Source organism: Chiloscyllium plagiosum, unplaced genomic scaffold (assembly GCF_037043375.1).
Source record: "Chiloscyllium plagiosum isolate Xiang-an unplaced genomic scaffold, Cpla_swu_hap1 HiC_scaffold_50, whole genome shotgun sequence".
NCBI classification, from domain to species: Eukaryota; Metazoa; Chordata; class Chondrichthyes; order Orectolobiformes; family Hemiscylliidae; genus Chiloscyllium; species Chiloscyllium plagiosum.
The window spans coordinates 49,851,134-49,870,218 of record NW_028270188.1 but is presented as its reverse complement, the minus strand read 5'-3'; the positions used below and the strand labels follow the sequence as shown (position 1 = coordinate 49,870,218).

Genomic DNA, 19,085 nt, shown 5'->3' with positions numbered 1-19,085 from the left:
TGAACTGGGTACCGGTGATCTTACCCCAGTCCCAACCTTTCAGCTCAGCACCGCCCTCATGACCTGTCCCACCTGTCAATCTTCCATCCCATCCACCTATCCGTTCGACCCTGCTCTCCGACCTATCACCTTCATCCCCACCTCCAACCACCTATTGCACTCTCAGCTATCTTTCCCCCCTCCCATTTAGATCTCCACGTCCCGATGCTCCCAGCCTCATTCCTGATTAAGGACTCCAGCTGGAAACGCTGATTTTCCGGCTCCTCGGATGCTGCCTGACCTGCTGTGCTTTTCCAACAATACACTCTGATCCCCAGCATCTGCAGACCTCACTGTCCCCAGCTCCCCCCACCTGGCCCCACTCCCTGAGCACACCCTCATACCTCTGCGTAAACGCCACCAACTCATTTCTCCGTCTCCACTCACCTTCAGAGAAAGGTTCCCACTTGTAGTACCGACCCATGAACTGCAGGTTGTTGAAGCGAGCGCACTGGACTTTACGGGGGTCCGTCTCACCAGACAGGCAGGGCTGGACAGAGAGAGAGAGAGAGAGAGAGAGAGAGAGAGAGATTGTTAATGCAGTCCTGGAGGTAATTCCAAGGAAATCTTTCCACATATCACTATTAAACTGGAGAGGGTTCATAAGAGATTTACCAGGATGTTGCCGGGTGTGGAAAGTTTGAGTTATAAAGAATGTGGTGGTGGGGGATTACTTTTCAGACTGCAGGCCTATTCCCAGCGGTGTTCCACAGGGATCGGCTCTGGGTCCTCTTTTGTTTGTCCTTTATATAAATGATTTGGATGAGAATATACGAGGCCTGGTTTGCGGATGACACCGAAATTGGTGGCATTGTCACAGTGAAGAAGGCTTTCAAAGATTAAAAGGGATCTTGATCAAATGGGTCAATGGACTGAAAAATGGCAGATGGAGTTCAATCTGGATAAATGAGAGGTATTGCATTTTGGTACAACCAATAAGGGTAGGGCTTATACAATTAATGGTAGGGCTCTGGAGTCTGCAGAACAAGGAGACTTAGGGGTGCAGGTTCATTATTCTTTGAAGTCTGTGTCATGGTGGGGGGGGGGGTTAAGAAGGTGTTTAGCAAGCTCATCACTTTGAGTATAGGAGTTGGGACGTCGTGTTGAGGTTGTACAGGACATCAGTGAGGCCTCTTCTGGAATATTGTGTCCAGTTCATAGTAGGAAACCCAGTCTGAAACCCAGGCCCCCACCTCCTAACGGCAAGGAGAAATTTTAATTAGTTTGGGGGCCTTGGATACGGCTGGGCTGGATCCCTAGTTGCCCCTCGAGGTTGTGATGGTCAGCTGCCTTCGTCACGGTCATCAAGCTGAAGAGGGACAGTGTTTGTCCTGGGATTCGGGAGATTGTCGGAAGGAAGGAAGCAGGGCGGACAGATACAGGGGATTTGGCGATAGGCCACAGGCAATACTCTGGCGGTCAGTGGCATAGTGGAAGCGACTGGGGGCCAGGAGTGGCAGCAGAGTGGGTCGGTCAGCAGCGAGGTATGGGGTTAGTGATCAAATCCCTCATGGGAAAAGCCCAGTCTGGAGCAACAGCAGACCCATGACTAAAGGAGGACTGTAATTTGGAACTTCTAACCTTATTTCCTATTGATAGTTTTTGTCAGTATAAAGTAGTAATGTCGAACTTGCAACTAACTTCTTTATTTTTCTATTGATCCTACAGAGGTACTTTGTCCCTAAGGCAGCACCATGAATGGTGACCTTGTACACTTTTCACTGGACTCCTGTATCCCTGGACTGGAATACTCGTGACAACAAAACCTCATTCGAAATAGAGTTCAGATAAAGCTCAGCCAGAATCTGATTGAAACTTACAGAATACTGAGCGTATGTGAAAGAGGGTGACAGAGAGAGAGAGAGACAGACAGACAGAGAGAGAGCGGGAGATGAGGAGGGGGGGAGAGAGGGGGAGGGAGAGGGTGTGCGAGGGAGAGGGTGCGCGAGGGAGAGGGTGCGCGAGGGAGGGGGTGCGCGAGGGAGGGGGTGCGCGAGGGAGGGGGTGCGCGAGGGAGGGGGTGCGCGAGGGAGGGGGTGCGCGAGGGAGGGGGTGCGCGAGGGAGGGGGTGCGCGAGGGAGGGGGTGCGCGAGGGAGGGGGTGCGCGAGGGAGGGGGTGCGCGAGGGAGGGGGTGCGCGAGGGAGGGGGTGCGCGAGGGAGGGGGTGCGCGAGGGGGAGGGTGTGCGAGGGGGAGGGTGTGCGAGGGGGAGGGTGTGCGAGGGGGAGGGTGTGCGAGGGGGAGGGTGTGCGAGGGAGGGTGTGCGAGGGAATGAGGGGGATGCTGTGAGGGGAAGAGAAAGTGAAGGTCTGAGAATGAGGGGGCGAGGGAGTGAGGGGGAGGGAGTGAGGGGGATGCTGCGAGGGGGAGAGGGAGTGAAGAACAGAGAATGAGGGGGCGAGGGAGTGAGGGGGAGGGAGTGAGGGGGGAAGATGACTCCACCAGTAGGAGAGACTGGGAAGCAAGGGCACTGCCTCAGAGTGAAGTGATGACCCTTTAGAACTGAGGTGTGGAGCAATTTCTTCAGGCAGAGGGCGGGGAATAGGTGGAACTTGCTGCTACAGAGGCCAATCATTGAATGTCTTTAAGACATTAAGCAAAACACAATTTACTTAAACACTATAGTTAAAATACGAACAAAACAAAGAAAAACTTAGAATAACTGAAGTTCTGGGAAAGGTCACTTGACCCCAAACATTAACTTTGATTTCTCTCCACAGATGCTGCCAGACGTGCTGAGGTTTTCCAGCAATTTCTCCTTTGGTTCGAGTACCTTGACTCTATTGGAAAACATAACAGAATAGCAGATACAGTAACTATTCCTAATTACCTTCCCATATTGTCACATTCCTTGACTGGTAAGGAGATCAAGGATTACGGGGAGAAAGCAGGAGAATGGGGTTGAGAAACACATCAGCCATGATCGAGAATGGCAGAGCAGACTGGATGGGCCGAATGGCCTATTTCTGCTTCTATATCTAATGGAGGAAACATTCCTTCATCCAGAAAGGAATGAAGCTGTGGAATGCTCAACCACAGAAAACTATGGAGGCCAGGTCACTCAGTAAATTTAAACCAAAAAACGAGAGATAATGGATGATATTAAAAGGGATGTAGGAGAAAGCGTCGAGAAAGAGAGGAGCCTAATGACTGGTGGGGCAGACCTGAAGGGCTTACTCCTTGTTTCTACATTGTTGGTTGTCGCAGTCACCAGGTTTGGAATTCTACTTGGGGTCTGTGCCGGGATTTTAACCAATGCTCCCAGTATGAATTAATAGCCCAATGATGCTCTCACTGCTTTTTGTCCTGGTTTCTTTCAGCAGAGAGAGATCAAACGAGAGGTCTGAGTTGACTGTGATAATGTAAACAGCTTGGGAGGCCTTAGGGGTTTTTTTTCAAAGTTGGAACAATAGAAGCAGTCTGGCTGGGTGTGGCCAGCTGTCACAGAATCAGGATTTCTTGGTTTTTTTTTTAAGATTCAACAGAAGTTGCTTTTTTTTCCCCTCTCTCTCTCTGTGACAGAATCTGGAGTTTCTCTTCCTACTATGAACGTTGCTCTTGAGACAATTTGTTTTTGAATTTGCCTTTTTGCCAAGGGGGTGTGTTTATGGAATGTGACAATATGGGAAGGTAATTAGGAATAGTTACTGTATCTGCTATTCTGTTATGTTTTCCAATAGAGTCAAGGTACTCTAACCAAAGGAGAAATTGCTGGAAAACCTCAGCACGTCTGGCAGCATCTGTGGAGAGAAATCAAAGTTAATGTTTGGGGTCAAGTGACCTTTCCCAGAACTTCAGTTATTCTAAGTTTTTCTTTGTTTTGTTTGTATTTTAACTATAGTGTTTAAGTAAGTTGTGTTTTGCTTAATGTTGAGTAGTAGTGCATCTGGAACACAGCACGTTACATTGACCTCAAAGTAAGAAAAAGTTACAGTCCAGTCTACCTTCTTAGGATAGTGAAGATGACATTTGGTATGCTTGCCTATATTGGTCAGTTCATTGAGTATACAATTTGGGAGGTCATGTTGTGGGTGTATAAGACATTGGTTAGCGACTGCCTGCCCCTCTTCCGCGGCTACGTTAGAGCCCGGGTGTCCTTGGAGAAGGAGCACGCGGTGTCGACCAACACCCTGGAGTTGTTCAGGGAGAGGTGGGCGCCGCAGGGAGTGGAGTGCATCATTTCTCCCTCCAACTCTATTTTGATTTAGTCCCTACCCTCCCCTTCACTGTTTTGATCACACAGCATTGCCCTTTGATGTGAAGGGCAGTGTTTGTCACTGGCCACCCGGGTGTTTTCCTATCTTCCTGATGGTGGAATTTGAATAAAGATTGGTGCACTTTGTGTCTTCCACTGTGTCTCACACCTGCACACACACACCATGGGTGCTGGGGATAACATAAGCACTACCGCACTTAGGTGGTAGTGTGGGGGTTAAAAAAAAATATTAAAAAAAAGAAGAAGAAAATAAATAAATAAATAAATAAATAAATAGGGATTCAAGGGCAGTGTTTGTCACTGGCCACCCGGGTGTTTTCCTATCTTCCTGGTGGTAGCAAAAAAAAAATAAGACATTGGTTAGGCCACTTTTGGAATACTGTGTGAAATTCTGGTCTCCCCGTTATCGGAAGGATGTTGTGAAATTTGAAAGGGTTCAGAAAAGATTTGCAAGGATATGGCCAGGGTTGGAGGGTTTGAGCTACAGGGAGAGGCTGAACAGGCTAGAGCTATTTTCCTTGGAGTGTGACCTTATAGAGGTTTATAAAATCACAAGGAGCATGGATAGGGTAAATAGACAGGGTTTTCACCCCCAGGGTATGGGAGTCCAAAACTGGAGGGCACATGTTTATGGTGAGAGAGGAAAGATTTAAAAGGGACCTAAGGGGCAACTTTTTCACGCAGAGGGTGGTGCGTATATGGGATGAGCTGCCAGAGGAAGTGGTAGAGGTTGGTACAATTACAAATTGAAAAGGCATCTGGATGGGTAGATGAATAGGAAGGGTTTGGAGGAATATGTGCCAATTGCTGGCAAATGGGACTAGATTAATTTAGGATGTCTGGTCAACGAGGACAAATTGGACCGAAGGGTCTGTTTCCGTGCTGTACAGCTCTACGACTCTAAAATATTTTGAGGGTGTCTGGTCTGGTCCATAAGCACTGAGAGACTTTAGACCAGGATACAGTGGGTTAATGCAGAGTTTATTGTCGGAGGCATTTAGAGATTTCACAAGTGTCTGATCAAGTCAATTGGGAAAAAGACTGTTTCCTTTGCTCAAACAATCACAGATAAGAGACAGTCAGCATCAATTCAAACAAGGGGATTTGTTAATGTACACAGACATACATAGAGAGTATTGTACATGGAATGCGGATGACGAAAAAACCCTTGCAAAGATAACTGACCTTTACAACGCCAATGAATCAGAGGGAGAGATAGCGAGAGACACAGAGATTTGGGAAAACAGTTTAATGAAGTTACAGTAACATCAACTGTTCCTCAGACTGCTGCGCCTGGCTAAGGACACTGCATTTTTGCCAAGAGGAGATGAGAATCAAGTGACAATGGAGGCCAATTGGAACAAGCTCGTTTTTCATCCAGGCACTGCATGAGTCAGCAGAGTATTTGTAACATACACACAGGCAAAGGCCATTAAGTGAGATTCGAAACCCAGACACAAACATTAGCGTAAATGAATGAATTATAGCTGGTAATGTATACAGCAGTGTTATTCCAACACCCAGCTTGTTATTGTAATGTATAAATACAGACAGTGACATTGTGTACATAATCACACCAACCATTATATTATGCACACAAAGTTACATGATAACTTTGCAAGATTGGCTAAGACACGGCATTTACACAGGACATGTAGGACCGGTACACTTTTATTTCAGAGAGTAGACTTTTGTCCGACAACAATCTTGATACACCCGGTAATGCGCAGTGGGTTGTTATACATGTAGACTAATTAATAAAGTTAGATCGCATGGGATTCAGGGAGAAGCTGGCCAGTTGGATACAAAATTGGCTTGACAGTAGGAGACAGAGGGCGGTGGTGGAGGGTTGCTTTTCAGACTGGAGGCCTGTCCCCCAGCAGTATTCTGCAGGGAGCAGTCCAGGTTCACTTTTGTCTGTCATTTATATAAATGATTTGGATGAGAATATAGGAGGCACAGTTAGTAAGTTTGCAGATGACGCCAAAATTGGTGGTACAGTAGAAGGATATCTAAGATCACAGAGGGCTCTTGATCAAATAGGCCAACGGACGAAAAATGGAGTTTAATTTACCAGGATGTTGCTAGGCATGGAAGGTTTGAGTTATAAAGAAAGGCTGAGACGTAGGAGGTTGAGAGGTGACCTTATAGCAGTTTATAAAATCATGAGAGATATGGATAAGACTTAATGGTAGGTGTCCTTTCCCTAGGATGGGGGATTTCAAGACTAGGGGACATTTTTAAGGTGAGAGGAGAAAGACTTAAAAAGGACATGAGGGACTTTTTTTTGACCCAGAGGGTGGTTCATGTGTGGAATGAACTTCCTGAGGAAGTGATGGATGTGGGCACAAAAACAATGTTTAAAAGACACTTGGATAAGAACATAAATAGGAAAGGATGAGAGGGATATGGGCCAGAAGCTGGCAGGTGGGACTCATTTAGTTTGGGATTCTGGTCAGCACGGATTGGTTGGATTGAAGGGTCTGTTTCCATGCTGGATGACTTTATGACTACATACAGAGTTACAACACACACACACACACACACGTTAAAATGGACCTGAAGACTCACCGACACGCTGCAGGTTTTGTATTGCTTGTCAGCTCCTGGACATGACACAGTGGGCCACTGATGTGGATTCCAATCCTGGTGGCTCTCAGCTCCAAGATCCAGCAGCCCGCCGTAGTTCTGCCTCCGCAGCCGGCTGACTCTCTGCCCAGACGCCTGGCGGTTCCTGCGACGCTCCTTCGACCCCTTGGCCTGGACCCGAAGGCTTGGCCTTGACGACTCGTTGTAGGCCGGCCATACCAGTGTCCCCTCCTCGGCCAGGGGAAACTCGGCGATGGGGCTAGCTCGCCGCTCGCCCTTCCTGACAATGACCTCCTGCCTCTGTTGTACCGTCACAGGACCCAGCTCGGGGGAGAGGTGGCGCCTCCTCCTGGTTTGAGGGTCAATCTGGCTCGGGGGCTGTGCTCGGGGTCTCCGTCTGTGGGCCGACCCTCCCACAGCATCCTCTCGCACCTTTCTGATGGACTCGCTGGTGTCCAGGACCCAGGAAATAGGACCGTCAAGTGAGGTGAAACCTAGCTTCCGAGAAGCCTGACTGGTAGGCCTCAGCGACCATGTTTCATCAGCTGTCAAGGGCCAAAGGTCTCTTTGACGACGCACGGCCCTGCTAGGTTCCTCAGGAGAGAGGTGATCTTCAGGATGCGGTGAATTGGCAGGTCCATCTCCCTCTTCTGGGTCAAGTGTCTTGGCAAAGGAGATTTGGCGGGGCTCGATGAGCGGGCTGCTGCTGACTGGAGCTTCCGAGGCTTGGCCGTCAGCAACCTGCCAATTCCGGCCCTCAATGGAACCTTCGGGCTGGCCCTCTGACGCCCTCTGCACCCGGCTTGCCCCCCACCTCCTCTGGGACGAGGTGTCCGAGACTGCGGTCTGGTGGGAGCCACCCTCATCTGCCACATGGAGTCGGCCAGGAGTTGTCTGCAGGAGGTGAGCCATGGCCCCGTTCAGCTGGAAGTTCGAGGGGACCCTTCCGTATCCGTACTGTCCAGGACGGATCACGCTCCTGGCCTGGGATCTGCAGGAAAAGCAAAAGGGAAAAGGAACAAATCGTCAACCTGAGCGCAAATTCCGAATCTCTGCCAACCCCAAGCGCCAATTTCCCCCCTACTGTCTGCTCTGCAAGGGACAGGTAAGAACTGGTCAATAGGAGGATACAGGGGGAGGGGATGGAGGAAGAGACGGAGACCAAGAAGGTGGTGTAGGGACTCACAGGGATTGGGGTGTAGGGGGGAGTCACATGGGATGGTGAGAGGGCCATGGGGAAGGGTCACCAGGATGGGGAAGAGGGGTGGCACAGAGGGGTAGGAAGGAGTCACATGGACGAGGAGAGGGAGGTTTTGGCGGGAGCACAGGGGTGGAATCACAGGGAAAGGGGAGGGTGGTGTTGGCAGGGAGTAAGAGAGATGAGAGGACAGGTCAAAAGAGATGGGGTATATGAGATGGATGCCATGGGAGGAGGTGGGGTATGTGTGGGCCATTTCAGGATTGTGTGTGTGTGTGTGTGTATGGGTTGGGCGTGTGTGTGTGTGGGGGGGGGGGGGTGTATGTGTGGGGGTGTATGTGTGGGGGTGGACTGTCAGTGGGGTGGTGGGGTATGTGTGAGGGTGGAGTGTGCGTGGGGGGGTGTGCGTGGGTATGGGTGGGGGGGTCGGTGTGTGTGTGTGTGGGGGGGAGGGGTCGGTGTGTGTGTGTGTGGGGGGGGGTCGGTGTGTGTATGTTTGTGGGGGTGGTGGTGTGTATGTGGGTGGGGGGTGGTGTGTGTGGGTGGGGGTTGGTGTGTGGGTGGGGGTTGGTGTGTGGGTGGGGTGGGGTGTGTGGGTGTGTGTGTGTGGGGGTGTGTGTGTGGGGGTGTGGGGGTGTGTGTGAGGGGGTGTGTGTGGGAGTGTGTGTGGGAGTGTGTGGAGGGGTGTGTGGGGGAGTGTGTGGGGGAGTGTGTGGGGGAGTGTGTGGGGGAGTGTGTGGGGGAGTGTGTGGGGGAGTGTGTGGGGGAGTGTGTGGGGGAGTGTGTGGGGGAGGGTGTGTGTGGGGAGGGTGTGTGTGGGGAGGGTGTGTGTGGGGAGGGTGTGTGTGGGGAGGGTGTGTGTGGGGAGGGTGTGTGTGGGGAGGGTGTGTGTGGGGGGGGTGTGTGTGGGGGGTGTGTGTGGGGGGTGTGTGTGTGTGGGGGGGGTGTGTGTGTGTGGGGGGGTGTGTGTGGGGGGGTGTGTGTGGGGGGGTGTGTGTGGGGGGGTGTGTGTGGGGGGGTGTGTGTGTGGGGGGGTGTGTGTGGGGGGGTGTGTGTGGGGGGGTGTGTGTGGGGGGGTGTGTGTGGGGGGGTGTGTGTGGGGGGGTGTGTGTGGGGGGGTGTGTGTGTGTGGGGGCGTGTGTGTGTTGGGGGGGCGTGTGTGTGGGTGGGGTGTGTGGGGGGGTGTGTGTGTGTGTGTGGGGGATGTGTGTGTGTGGGGGATGTGTGTGTGTGTGTGTGCGTGTGCGTGGGGGGGGTCGGTATGTGTGGGTGTGTATGTGTGTGTGGGTGGGGTGGGGTCGGTATGTGTGGGGGGGGTCGGTATGTGTGGGTGGGCGGTGGGGTGATGTGTAAGTGGTGTGGGCGTGGCTGTGTGTGGGATCTGTGTGTGTGTCTGTGTGGGGTGGGTGGTGTTTGGGAGGGTGGCGGTGTGTGTGTGTGTGGGGGGGATGTATGCCTGTGTTGATTGTGTGTGTGTGTGCCTGTGTGTGTGCGTGGGGGGGGGGGGGGGGGGGGTCGGTGTGTGCGTGTGTCTGGGGAGTGTGTGGGGGGGTCTGTGTGTGTGCGTGGGGGGGTCTGTGTGTGTGTGGGGGATGTATGAGGGGGGTGTTTGTGGGGCTGGTGCGTGCATGCCTTTGTATGGGGGGTGCGGGAGTGTGTGTGTGTGTGTATATGGTGTGTGTGGGGGGGGTGGGGGAAGTGTGTGTGTGTGTGTATATGGTGTGTATGGGGAGAGTGTGTGTGTATATGGTATGTGTGGGGGGAGTGTGTGTGTATATATGGGCTGTGTGGGGGAGTGTGTGTGTGTGTGTGTGTATATGGTGTGTGTGTGGGGGGGTGGGGGGAAGTGTGTGTATGTGGTGTGTGTGTGGGGGGGTGGGGGGAGTGTGTGTGTGTTTGTGGTGTGTGTGTGGGGGGTGAGGGGAGTGTGTGTGTATATGGGGTGTGTGTGGGGGGAGTGTGTGTGTGTATATGGTGTGTGTGTGGGGGGACTGTGTGTGTGTATATGGTGTGTGTGATGTGTGTATATGGTGTGTGTGGGGGGAGTGTGTGTGTGTATATGGTGTGTGTGGAGGGAGCGTGTGTGTCTATATGGTGTGTGTGTGGGGGGAGTGTGTGTGTCTATATGGTGTGTGTGTGGGGGGAGTGTGTGTGTCTATATGGTGTGTGTGTGGGGGGAGTGTGTGTGTGTATATAGTGTGTGTGTGTGGGGGGAGTGTGTGTGTGTGTGTATATGGTGTGTATGAGGGGGGTGGGGGGAGTGTGTGTGTATATGGTGTGTGTGAGGGGGGTGGGGGGAGTGTGTGTGTATATGGTGTGTGTGGGGGGGTGGAGGGAGTGTGTGTGGGGGGGTGGAGGGAGTGTGTGTGTGGGGGGGTGGGGGGAGTGTGGAGGGGGGTGGGGGGAGTGTGTGTGTGTATATATGGTGTGTGTGGGGGGGTGGGGGGAAGTGTGTGTATGTGGTGTGTGTGTGGGGGGGTGGGGGGAAGTGTGTATGTGGTGTGTGTGTGGGGGGGTGGGGGGAGTGTGTGTGTGTTTGTGGTGTGTGTGTGGGGGGTGAGGGGAGTGTGTGTGTATATGGGGTGTGTGTGGGGGGAGTGTATATGGTGTGTGTGTGGGGGGACTGTGTGTGTGTATATGGTGTGTGTGATGTGTGTATATGGTGTGTGTGGGGGGAGTGTGTGTGTGTATATGGTGTGTGTGGAGGGAGTGTGTGTGTCTATATGGTGTGTGTGTGGGGGGAGTGTGTGTGTCTATATGGTGTGTGTGTGGGGGGAGTGTGTGTGTCTATATGGTGTGTGTGTGGGGGGAGTGTGTGTGTCTATATGGTGTGTGTGTGGGGGGAGTGTGTGTGTGTATATAGTGTGTGTGTGGGGGGAGTGTGTGTGTGTGTGTATATGGTGTGTATGAGGGGGGTGGGGGGAGTGTGTGTGTATATGGTGTGTGTGAGGGGGGTGGGGGGAGTGTGTGTGTATATGGTGTGTGTGGGGGGGTGGAGGGAGTGTGTGTGGGGGGGTGGAGGGAGTGTGTGTGTGGGGGGGTGGGGGGAGTGTGGAGGGGGGTGGGGGGAGTGTGTGTGTGTATCTGGTGTGTATGAGGGGGGTGGGGGGAGTGTGTGTGTATATGGTGTGTGTGAGGGGGGTGGGGGGAGTGTGTGTGTATATGGTGTGTGTGAGGGGGGTGGGGGGAGTGTGTGTGTGTATATATGGTGTGTGTGAGTGGGTTGGGGGGAGTGTGTGTGTATATGGTGTGTGTGGGGGGGGGGGGAGTGTGTGTGTGTGTATATGGTGTGTGTGTGGGGGGAGTGTGTGTGTGTATCTGGTGTGTGTGAGGGAGGTGGGGGGAGTGTGTGTGTATATGGTGTGGGGGGGGGGGAGTGTGTGTGTGTATATGGTGTGTGGGGGGAGTGTGTGTGTATATGGTGTGTGGGGGGAGTGTGTGTGTGTATCTGGTGTGTGTGAGGAGGTGGGGGGAGTGTGTGTGTATATGGTGTGTGTGGGGGGGTGGGGGAGTGTGTGTGTGTATCTGGTATGTGTGTGGGGGGGTGGAGGGAGTGTGTGTGGGGGGGTGGAGGGAGTGTGTGTGGGGGGGTGGAGGGAGTGTGTGTGGGGGGGGGGGTGGGGGGAGTGTGGAGGGGGGTGGGGGGAGTGTGTGTGTGTATCTGGTGTGTATGAGGGGGGTGGGGGGAGTGTGTGTGTATCTGGTGTGTGTGAGGGGGGTGGGGGGAGTGTGTGTGTATATGGTGTGTGTGAGGGGGGTGGGGGGAGTGTGTGTGTATATGGTGTGTGTGAGGGGGGTGGGGGGAGTGTGTGTGTGTATCTGGTATGTGTGTGGGGGGGTGGAGGGAGTGTGTGTGGGGGGGTGGAGGGAGTGTGTGTGTGGGGGGGTGGGGGGAGTGTGGAGGGGGTGGGGGGAGTGTGTGTGTGTATCTGGTGTGTGTGTGGGAGGGGTGGGGGGAGTGTGTGTGTGTGTGTATCTGGTGTGTGTGGGGGGGTGGGGGGAGTGTGTGTGCATATGGTGTGTGGGGGGAGTTTGTGTGGGGGTGGGGGTGTGTGTGTGGGGGGTGGGGGGAATGTGTGTGGGGGGTGGGGGGAGTGTGTGTGTGTATATGGTGTGTGTGTGGGGGGGTGGGGGGAGTGTGTGTGTATATGGTGTGTGTGGGGGGAGTGTGTGGGGGGGGTGGGGGGAGTGTGTGTGTATATCTGGTGTGTGTTTGTATCTGGTGTGTATGGGGGGGTTGGGGGGAGTGTGTGTGTATCTGGTGTGTGTGTGTGTGGGGGGGTGGGGGTGTGTGTGTGTGGGGGGGGTTGGTGGTGTGTGTGTGTGGGGGGGGTGGGGGGGTGTGTGTGTGGGGGGGGTTGGGGCTGTGTGTGTGGGTGGAGGTGGGGGGAGTGTGTGTGTATATGGTGTGTGTGGGGGGGTGGGGGGAGTGTGTGTGTATATCTGGTGTGTGTTTGTATCTGGTGTGTGTGGGGGGGGGTGGGGGGAGTGTGTGTGTGTATCTGGTGTGTGTGTGTGTGTGGGGGAGGTGGGGGTGTGTGTGTGTGGGGGGGGTTGGTGGTGTGTGTGTGGGGGGGGGTGGGTGTGTGTGTGTGTGGGGGGGGGGTTTGGGGGTGTGTGTGTGGGGGGAGGTGGGGGGAGTGTGTGTGTATCTGGTGTGTGTGTGTGTGTGGGGGGTGGGGGGAGTGGGTGTGTGGGGGGGCGTGGGGGGGAGTGTGTGTGTGGGGGGGGTGGGTGTGTGTGTGTGGGGGGGTGGGGGGAGTGTGTGTGTATCTGGTGTGTGTGTGTGTGGGGGGGGTGGGGGGAGTGGGTGTGTGGGGGGGCGTGGGGGGGAGTGTGTGTGGGGGGGGTGGGGGTGTGTGTGTGTGTGGGGGGGGTGGGGGGAGTGTGTGTGTATCTGGTGTGTGTGTGGGGGGGGTGGGGGTGTGTGTGTGTGTGGGGGGGGTGGGGGGAGTGTGTGTGTATCTGGTGTGTGTGTGGGGGGGGTGGGTGTGTGTGTGTGTGTGTGTGGGGGGGTGGGGGGAGTGTGTGTGTATCTGGTGTGTGTGTGAGAGGGGGTGGGGGTGTGTGTGTGTGTGGGGGGGGGTGGGGGGAGTGTGTGTGTATCTGGTGTGTGTGTGGGGGGGGGTGGGGGGGAGTGTGTGTGTATCTGGTGTGTGTGTGGGGGGGGTGGGGGTGTGTGTGTGGGGGTGTGTGTGTGTGTGGGGGGGGGTGGGGGGAGTGTGTGTGTATCTGGTGGGTGGGGGGAGTGTGTGTGTATCTGGTGTGTGTGTGGGGGGGGTGGGGGTGTGTGTGTGTGGGGGTGTGTGTGTGGGGGGGGGGTGGGGGTGTGTGTGTGTATCTGGTGGGTGGGGGGAGTGTGTGGGGGGGGTGGGGGGAGTGTGTGTGGGGGTGTGTGTGTGGGGGGGGTGGGGGTGTGTGTGTGTATCTGGTGGGTGGGGGGAGTGTGTGGGGGGGGGTGGGGGGAGTGTGTGTGTATCTGGTGTGTGTGTGTGGGGTTTGTCGGGGGGGTGTTTGTCGGTTGGTGGGGGCGGGGCGGGGCGGGGCGGGACTGACCTGTTGCTCGGGGTCACCTCCTGTCGGTTGAGGGACCTCCTGTTGCCCGTGGTGACCCTCCAGCTCGGCACGCTCCGTTGCCGGGGCTGCGGCGCCGCGCTCTGATTGGGCGCCCGCTCGGGGCTCGCGGCCGAGCCGGGCTCCCGGCCAGCTGAACCCCGAGCCCCTCCGGCCGGGCCCCGCCCCGCCCTGCCGTGATTGGGCGGCCGCTCTTGGCGGTAAAGGGGCACCGAGCCCCGATTGGCCGGCCGCCGGTAGAGGTGGAGCGAAGGCGGCTCGCCATTGGTTGGCGCGTAGAGGCTGGGGCCTGGTTGGCTGGCGGCGGCGCGGGCGTCCCCGTAGAGGGGCAGCGCGTGGCGGTTGGCGGTTGACGGTTGGGCCTCGGCGTCCACGTGCAGCGGGTAGGCCCGCCTCAGCGCCGACACCGCCCGCCCGGGGTAGGCCTCCCACCGCTCCTCCGCCTCCTCAGGCCGGCTCGGCGCCCAGCCACGGGCCCCGGCCTCTGGCTCGGCCTCCCGTGGGAGGCAGCGGCGGCTTTGCTGCGAGATCCCGGAGCCGCACGAGCTGGAACACGAAGACCACGGCCCCCAGGAGCTCCAGACCCCGGCGATCGCCTCCTCGGCCGCCGCCTGCCTCGATTTCCGCTGAGGGACCTGCGATGAGAGAGAGAGAGCTATCAGCAAAACGACGGAAAACAGTAGCTGGGTGAGGCCATTCAGCCCGCTGCGCCGTGCTATACCATCCTTTTGGTCCTTGGACACTCACAGTGTGGGAGCAGGCCATTCAGCCCACACCAACCCGCCAAAGGATATCCCACTCAGCCTGTGGTCCTGCATTCCCCACGGCCAATCCACCCTAACCTGCACATCCCTGGGCACTATGGGACAATTTCCCATGGCCAATCCACCCTAACCTGCACATCCCTGGGCACTATGGGACAATTTCCCACGGCCAATCCACCCTAACCTGCACATCCCTGGGCACTATGGGACAATTTCCCACGGCCAATCCACCCTAACCTGTACATCCCTGGGCACTATGGGACAATTTCCCACGGCCAACCCACCCTAACCTGCACATCCCTGGGCACTATGGGACAATTTCCCATGGCCAATCCACCCTAACCTGCACATCCCTGGGCACTATGGGACAATTCCCCACGGCCAATCCACCCTAACCTGCACATCCCTGGGCACTATGGGACAATTCCCCACGGCCAATCCACCCTAACCTGCACATCCCTGGGCACTATGGGACAATTCCCCACGGCCAATCCACCCTAACCTGCACATCCCTGGGCACTATGGGACAATTCCCCACGGCCAATCCACCCTAACCTGCACATCCCTGGGCACTATGGGACAATTCCCCACGGCCAATCCACCCTAACCTGCACATCCCTGGGCACTATGGGACAATTTCCCATGGCCAATCCACCCTAACCTGCACATCCCTGGACACTATGGGACAATTTCCCATGGCCAATCCACCCTAACCTGCACATTCCTGGGCACTGTGGGACAATTTCCCACGGCCAACCCACCCTAACCTGCACATTCCTGGGCACTGTGGGACAATTTCCCACGGCCAACCCACCCTAACCTGCACATTTTTTGGACCGTGCGAGGAAACCCACAGATACATGGGGGAGAACATGCAAACTCCACACAGACGGAAGGCTCGAATCGGAATCATACCCAGGTCCCTGACGGTGACGCAGCATTGCTAACCTGAGTCACCGTGCTGCCCTTTCAGAAGTGTCAGGAAAATCTATTACTCGTCCTTGAAAGCTGTCAGCGTTTCGCCCCTGCTGGTTTCTGTGACAGAGAATCCCACAGACTCCCCACACTCTGGGTGAGGACGTTTGTTCCCATCGCTGTCTCACCCCGTCTCCTTTCGATTGTGACCTCCTGGTTCTAGGCCCTCCCTGGTCATCAGGAACATCCTTCTGTACAGTCCTGTTAGAATTTTTGTAGGTGCCTGAGATTGTCCCCCTCATTATTCTAAGCTCCAGTGAATGTAGTCCCAAACCATCCAGTCTCTCCACATTACGTCAGTCCTGCCATCGCAAGGATCAGTCTGGGAAGCCTCACTGCGCTCCTCCATCCCAGGACATCCTTCATGAGACACAGAAAACAGCAGGACACACAATATTCCAGGTGTGGACTGAGCAGAGCCTTGTCCAACAGCAGCAAGACATTCCTGCTGCTGTAATGCTTTTACTATGAGGGCAAACATACAGATTACTGCTTGATGCACCTGCATGTTTTCATTGCACGAGGACACTCAGATCTCATTCAACATTCCTCCTTTCCCAGTCAAATAATAAATTAAATAGCAACAGGGTTTGAAGTGCCAAATTATCCCTTACACCACTATGGAGAGACAATTGTGCTGAACTGTTCGTCTAGAGGCCCAGATGACGTTCTGGGGAAAGTGAGGACTGCAGATGCTGGAGATCAGATCTGAAAAATGTGTTGCTGGAAAAGCACAGCAGGTCAGGCAGCATTCAAAGGAGCAGGAGAATCGACGTTTCAGGAATAAGCCCTTCATATTCCCGAAACGTCGATTCTCCTGCTCCTTGGATGCTGCCTGACCTGATGTTCTGGGGACCCAAGTTCAAATCCTGCCACGGCAGATGGTGGAATTTGAATTTGATATTTAAAAATTGTAATTAAAAGTCTAATGATGACAGTGAATCCATTCACAATTATCAGAAAAAAATCCATTTAGGTTCACTGATGTCATTTCGGAAAGAAAACTGTCACCCTTACCTGACTCCAGACCACAGCTATGTGGTTGACTTCTAAATGCCCTCTGAGCAGTTAGAAATGGGCAATAAATGCTGCCTGCCTGTGACACCCTCATCCTGTGAGTGAATTGAAAAGAAAATCCCTCCCTATCTCCGTCACCTCCTACAGCCCCTCCCTATCTCTGTCACCCCCTCCAGCCCCTACACCCCATCCCTATCTCCGTCACCTCCTCCAGCCCCTCCCTATCTCCGTCACCCCCTCCAGCCCCTACACCCCCTCCCGATCTCCATCACCCCCTCCAGCCCCTACACCCTCTCCCTGTCTCTGTCACCCCCTCCAGCCCCTACACCTCCTCCCTATCTCCATCACCTCCTCCAGCCCCTACACCCCCTCCCTATCTCCATCACCCCCTCCAGCCCCTACACCCCCCCCCGTCTCTGTCCCCCCCTCCAGCCCCTACACCCTCTTCCTATCTCTGTCCCCCCCCTTCCAGCTCCTATACCCCCTCCCTATCTCTGTCACCCCCTCCAGCCCCTACACCCCCTCCCTATCTCTGTCCCCCCTCCAGCCCCTACACCCCCTCCCTATCTCTGTCCCCCCCCTTCCAGCCCCTACACCCCCTCCCTATCTCTGTCACCCCCTCCAGCCCCTACATCCCCTCCCTATCTCTGTTCCCCCCCTCCAGCCCCCTACACCCCCTTCCTATCTCTCGCTATCTCCATCACTCTCACTCTCTTTCACATTGACTCTCCCTTCCTCCCTCCCTCACCCTCTCCCTCCCTCTCTCACCCTCTCCCTCACCCCCCCCCCCCCCCCCCCCACCCTCCCTCTCCCTCTCTCGGAGTCTCATTACAATTGTCTCAAGCCCACCCTCCCTGATTTCAGTGCAGCATTCCCTGGTTTTGGCCTGAGATTTGGGCAAGGCTGGGGACTGGGGTCTTTCAGTGAGGGACAGCAATGAGGAGACACAGTCGATAGTGACTCACCTTCCTGTGTGTGTACGAGCACTGAACGGTGGTCAAAAGGTGGAATCCAACAAACACAAACGTCCAGGAAAGCCTTGAAAGGAATTAGGAAGCCATGTCAATGCAGGTGTTTGTCACAACAATAACTGAGCCTCTCTATACAGATCCTCATCGCCTCAAGACACACACAGCAAACACTTTGGAACAGAGCTCCTCAGACAGCACCTTCCAAACCTATGATCACTTCCATCTAGAAGGACAAGGACAGCAGATACATGGGAACACCACCCCCTGCAAGTTCCCCTCCGAGCCCTCACCATCCTGACCTGGAAATGTGTTTGCTGTTCCTTCAATGTCATTGGGTCAAAATCCAGGAATTCCCACCCCTAAGGGCATTGTGGGTGTCCCTACACCATATGGACACTCCCAGCACTGATCCACCAACAGTGCCCACTCCCTCAGCATTGTCATTTATAGGAGGTGTGCACATTGGAAAAGCTGTGTACATATATTGGCCATCCCTAATTGTGCCTCAAACAGAGAAAAGGAAAGTATTTTTTTTTAGATTAGATTACTTACAGTGTGAAACAGACCCTTCGGCCCAACAAGTCCACACTAACCCTCTGAAGAGCACCCCACCAGACCCATTCCCCTACATTTACCCCTTCACCTAACACTACGTGCAATTTAGCGTGGCCAATTCACCTAACCTGCACATCTTTGGACTGTGGAAGGAAACTGGAGCACCCGGAGGAAACCCACGCAGACACGGGGAGAATGTGCAAACTCCACACAGTCACCTGAGGCGGGAATCGAACCCGGGTCTCTGGCGCTGTGAGGCTGAGTGCTAACCACTGTGCCACCGTGCCACCTGGGTAGCAGGGACACAATGTCTTGAATGGCTTCACTGTGGCTGGTTCAGATAGCCATTTCAGAGAGGCAGCAAGGATTGGGTCTGGAGTCATGTGTAGGTCCTCACTGGGTAGGGATGGCAGAATCCCCTCTCTAAAGGGCATTAGTGAACTCGATTAAAACCAGACAGAATTTACTTTCTGACAGTTTGACATTGTCAGGAGTGCACCATTCATGGGAACAGTCTAGAGACCCTCAGTCTACACGTGACTCCAGACACCACACAGAAATGAGGTTGGCTTTTAACTGCCCTCTGAAATGGCCCACGCCAGATACCGAGTTCAGCGGGCAGTTGGAGATGAGAGAGAGTGAAAGAGCAAATGAGAGAGAGAGAGAGAAAGTGAACAAGAGAGAGAGAGAAAGCCAGTGAGGAAGAGTGAATGAGAAAGAGAGGGAGGGAGTGAACGAGGGAGAAAGAGCAAGTGAGAGAAAGCGAGCGAAAGAGTAAATGAAAGAGAAGAGAGATATGGAGAAAGTGATTGAGAGAGGGAGGGAGAGATAGCCACGCATTGAGGGGAGGGAGATGGTTGCAGAGATACTAATGGATGAGCTCTGAAAGATGACGTAGCCTGGGAAGATGGACTTTAAAGAGCAGGGCGTTGCTAACACAACCCAAAAGCTGACAAGATACTTTGCAGGGGAATCTTTTTGTCTAGGCTCCTCATCAATTGTAACTTAGACTCTAAACTTCCTAATAACATGACAAAAGAAACATTAATCTCCCAGCTCAATGATCCAGTTCCCTGCCAGACTGCCAGAGGAAAGAGAGGCCTGTGTTAATAACATGCCTTTCATCAACTCTATCTTAAGTGCAGTTCAGAGACATCAAACAGTGAATTGTTTGATTAACCTGGCGGA

At 54.5% G+C, this 19,085-nt stretch overlaps 1 protein-coding gene across 2 annotated transcripts in view; it reads right to left on the bottom strand.

Annotated features, from left to right (window-relative positions):
• Positions 1 to 19,085, bottom strand: part of LOC122545672 (thrombospondin type-1 domain-containing protein 4-like) — a 103,108-nt gene that overhangs the window by 60,119 nt on the left and 23,904 nt on the right. For both annotated transcript variants that reach the window (XM_087984964.1, XM_087984963.1), the window contains exons 3-6: positions 17,337 to 17,409; positions 13,598 to 14,250; positions 6,826 to 7,834; positions 427 to 529 (exon numbers count right to left, since the gene is read on the bottom strand). In XM_087984964.1, the coding sequence (XP_087841090.1) occupies positions 427 to 529; positions 6,826 to 7,834; positions 13,598 to 14,250; positions 17,337 to 17,409 (1,838 nt within the window). The remainder of the gene's footprint in view (positions 1 to 426; positions 530 to 6,825; positions 7,835 to 13,597; positions 14,251 to 17,336; positions 17,410 to 19,085) is intronic.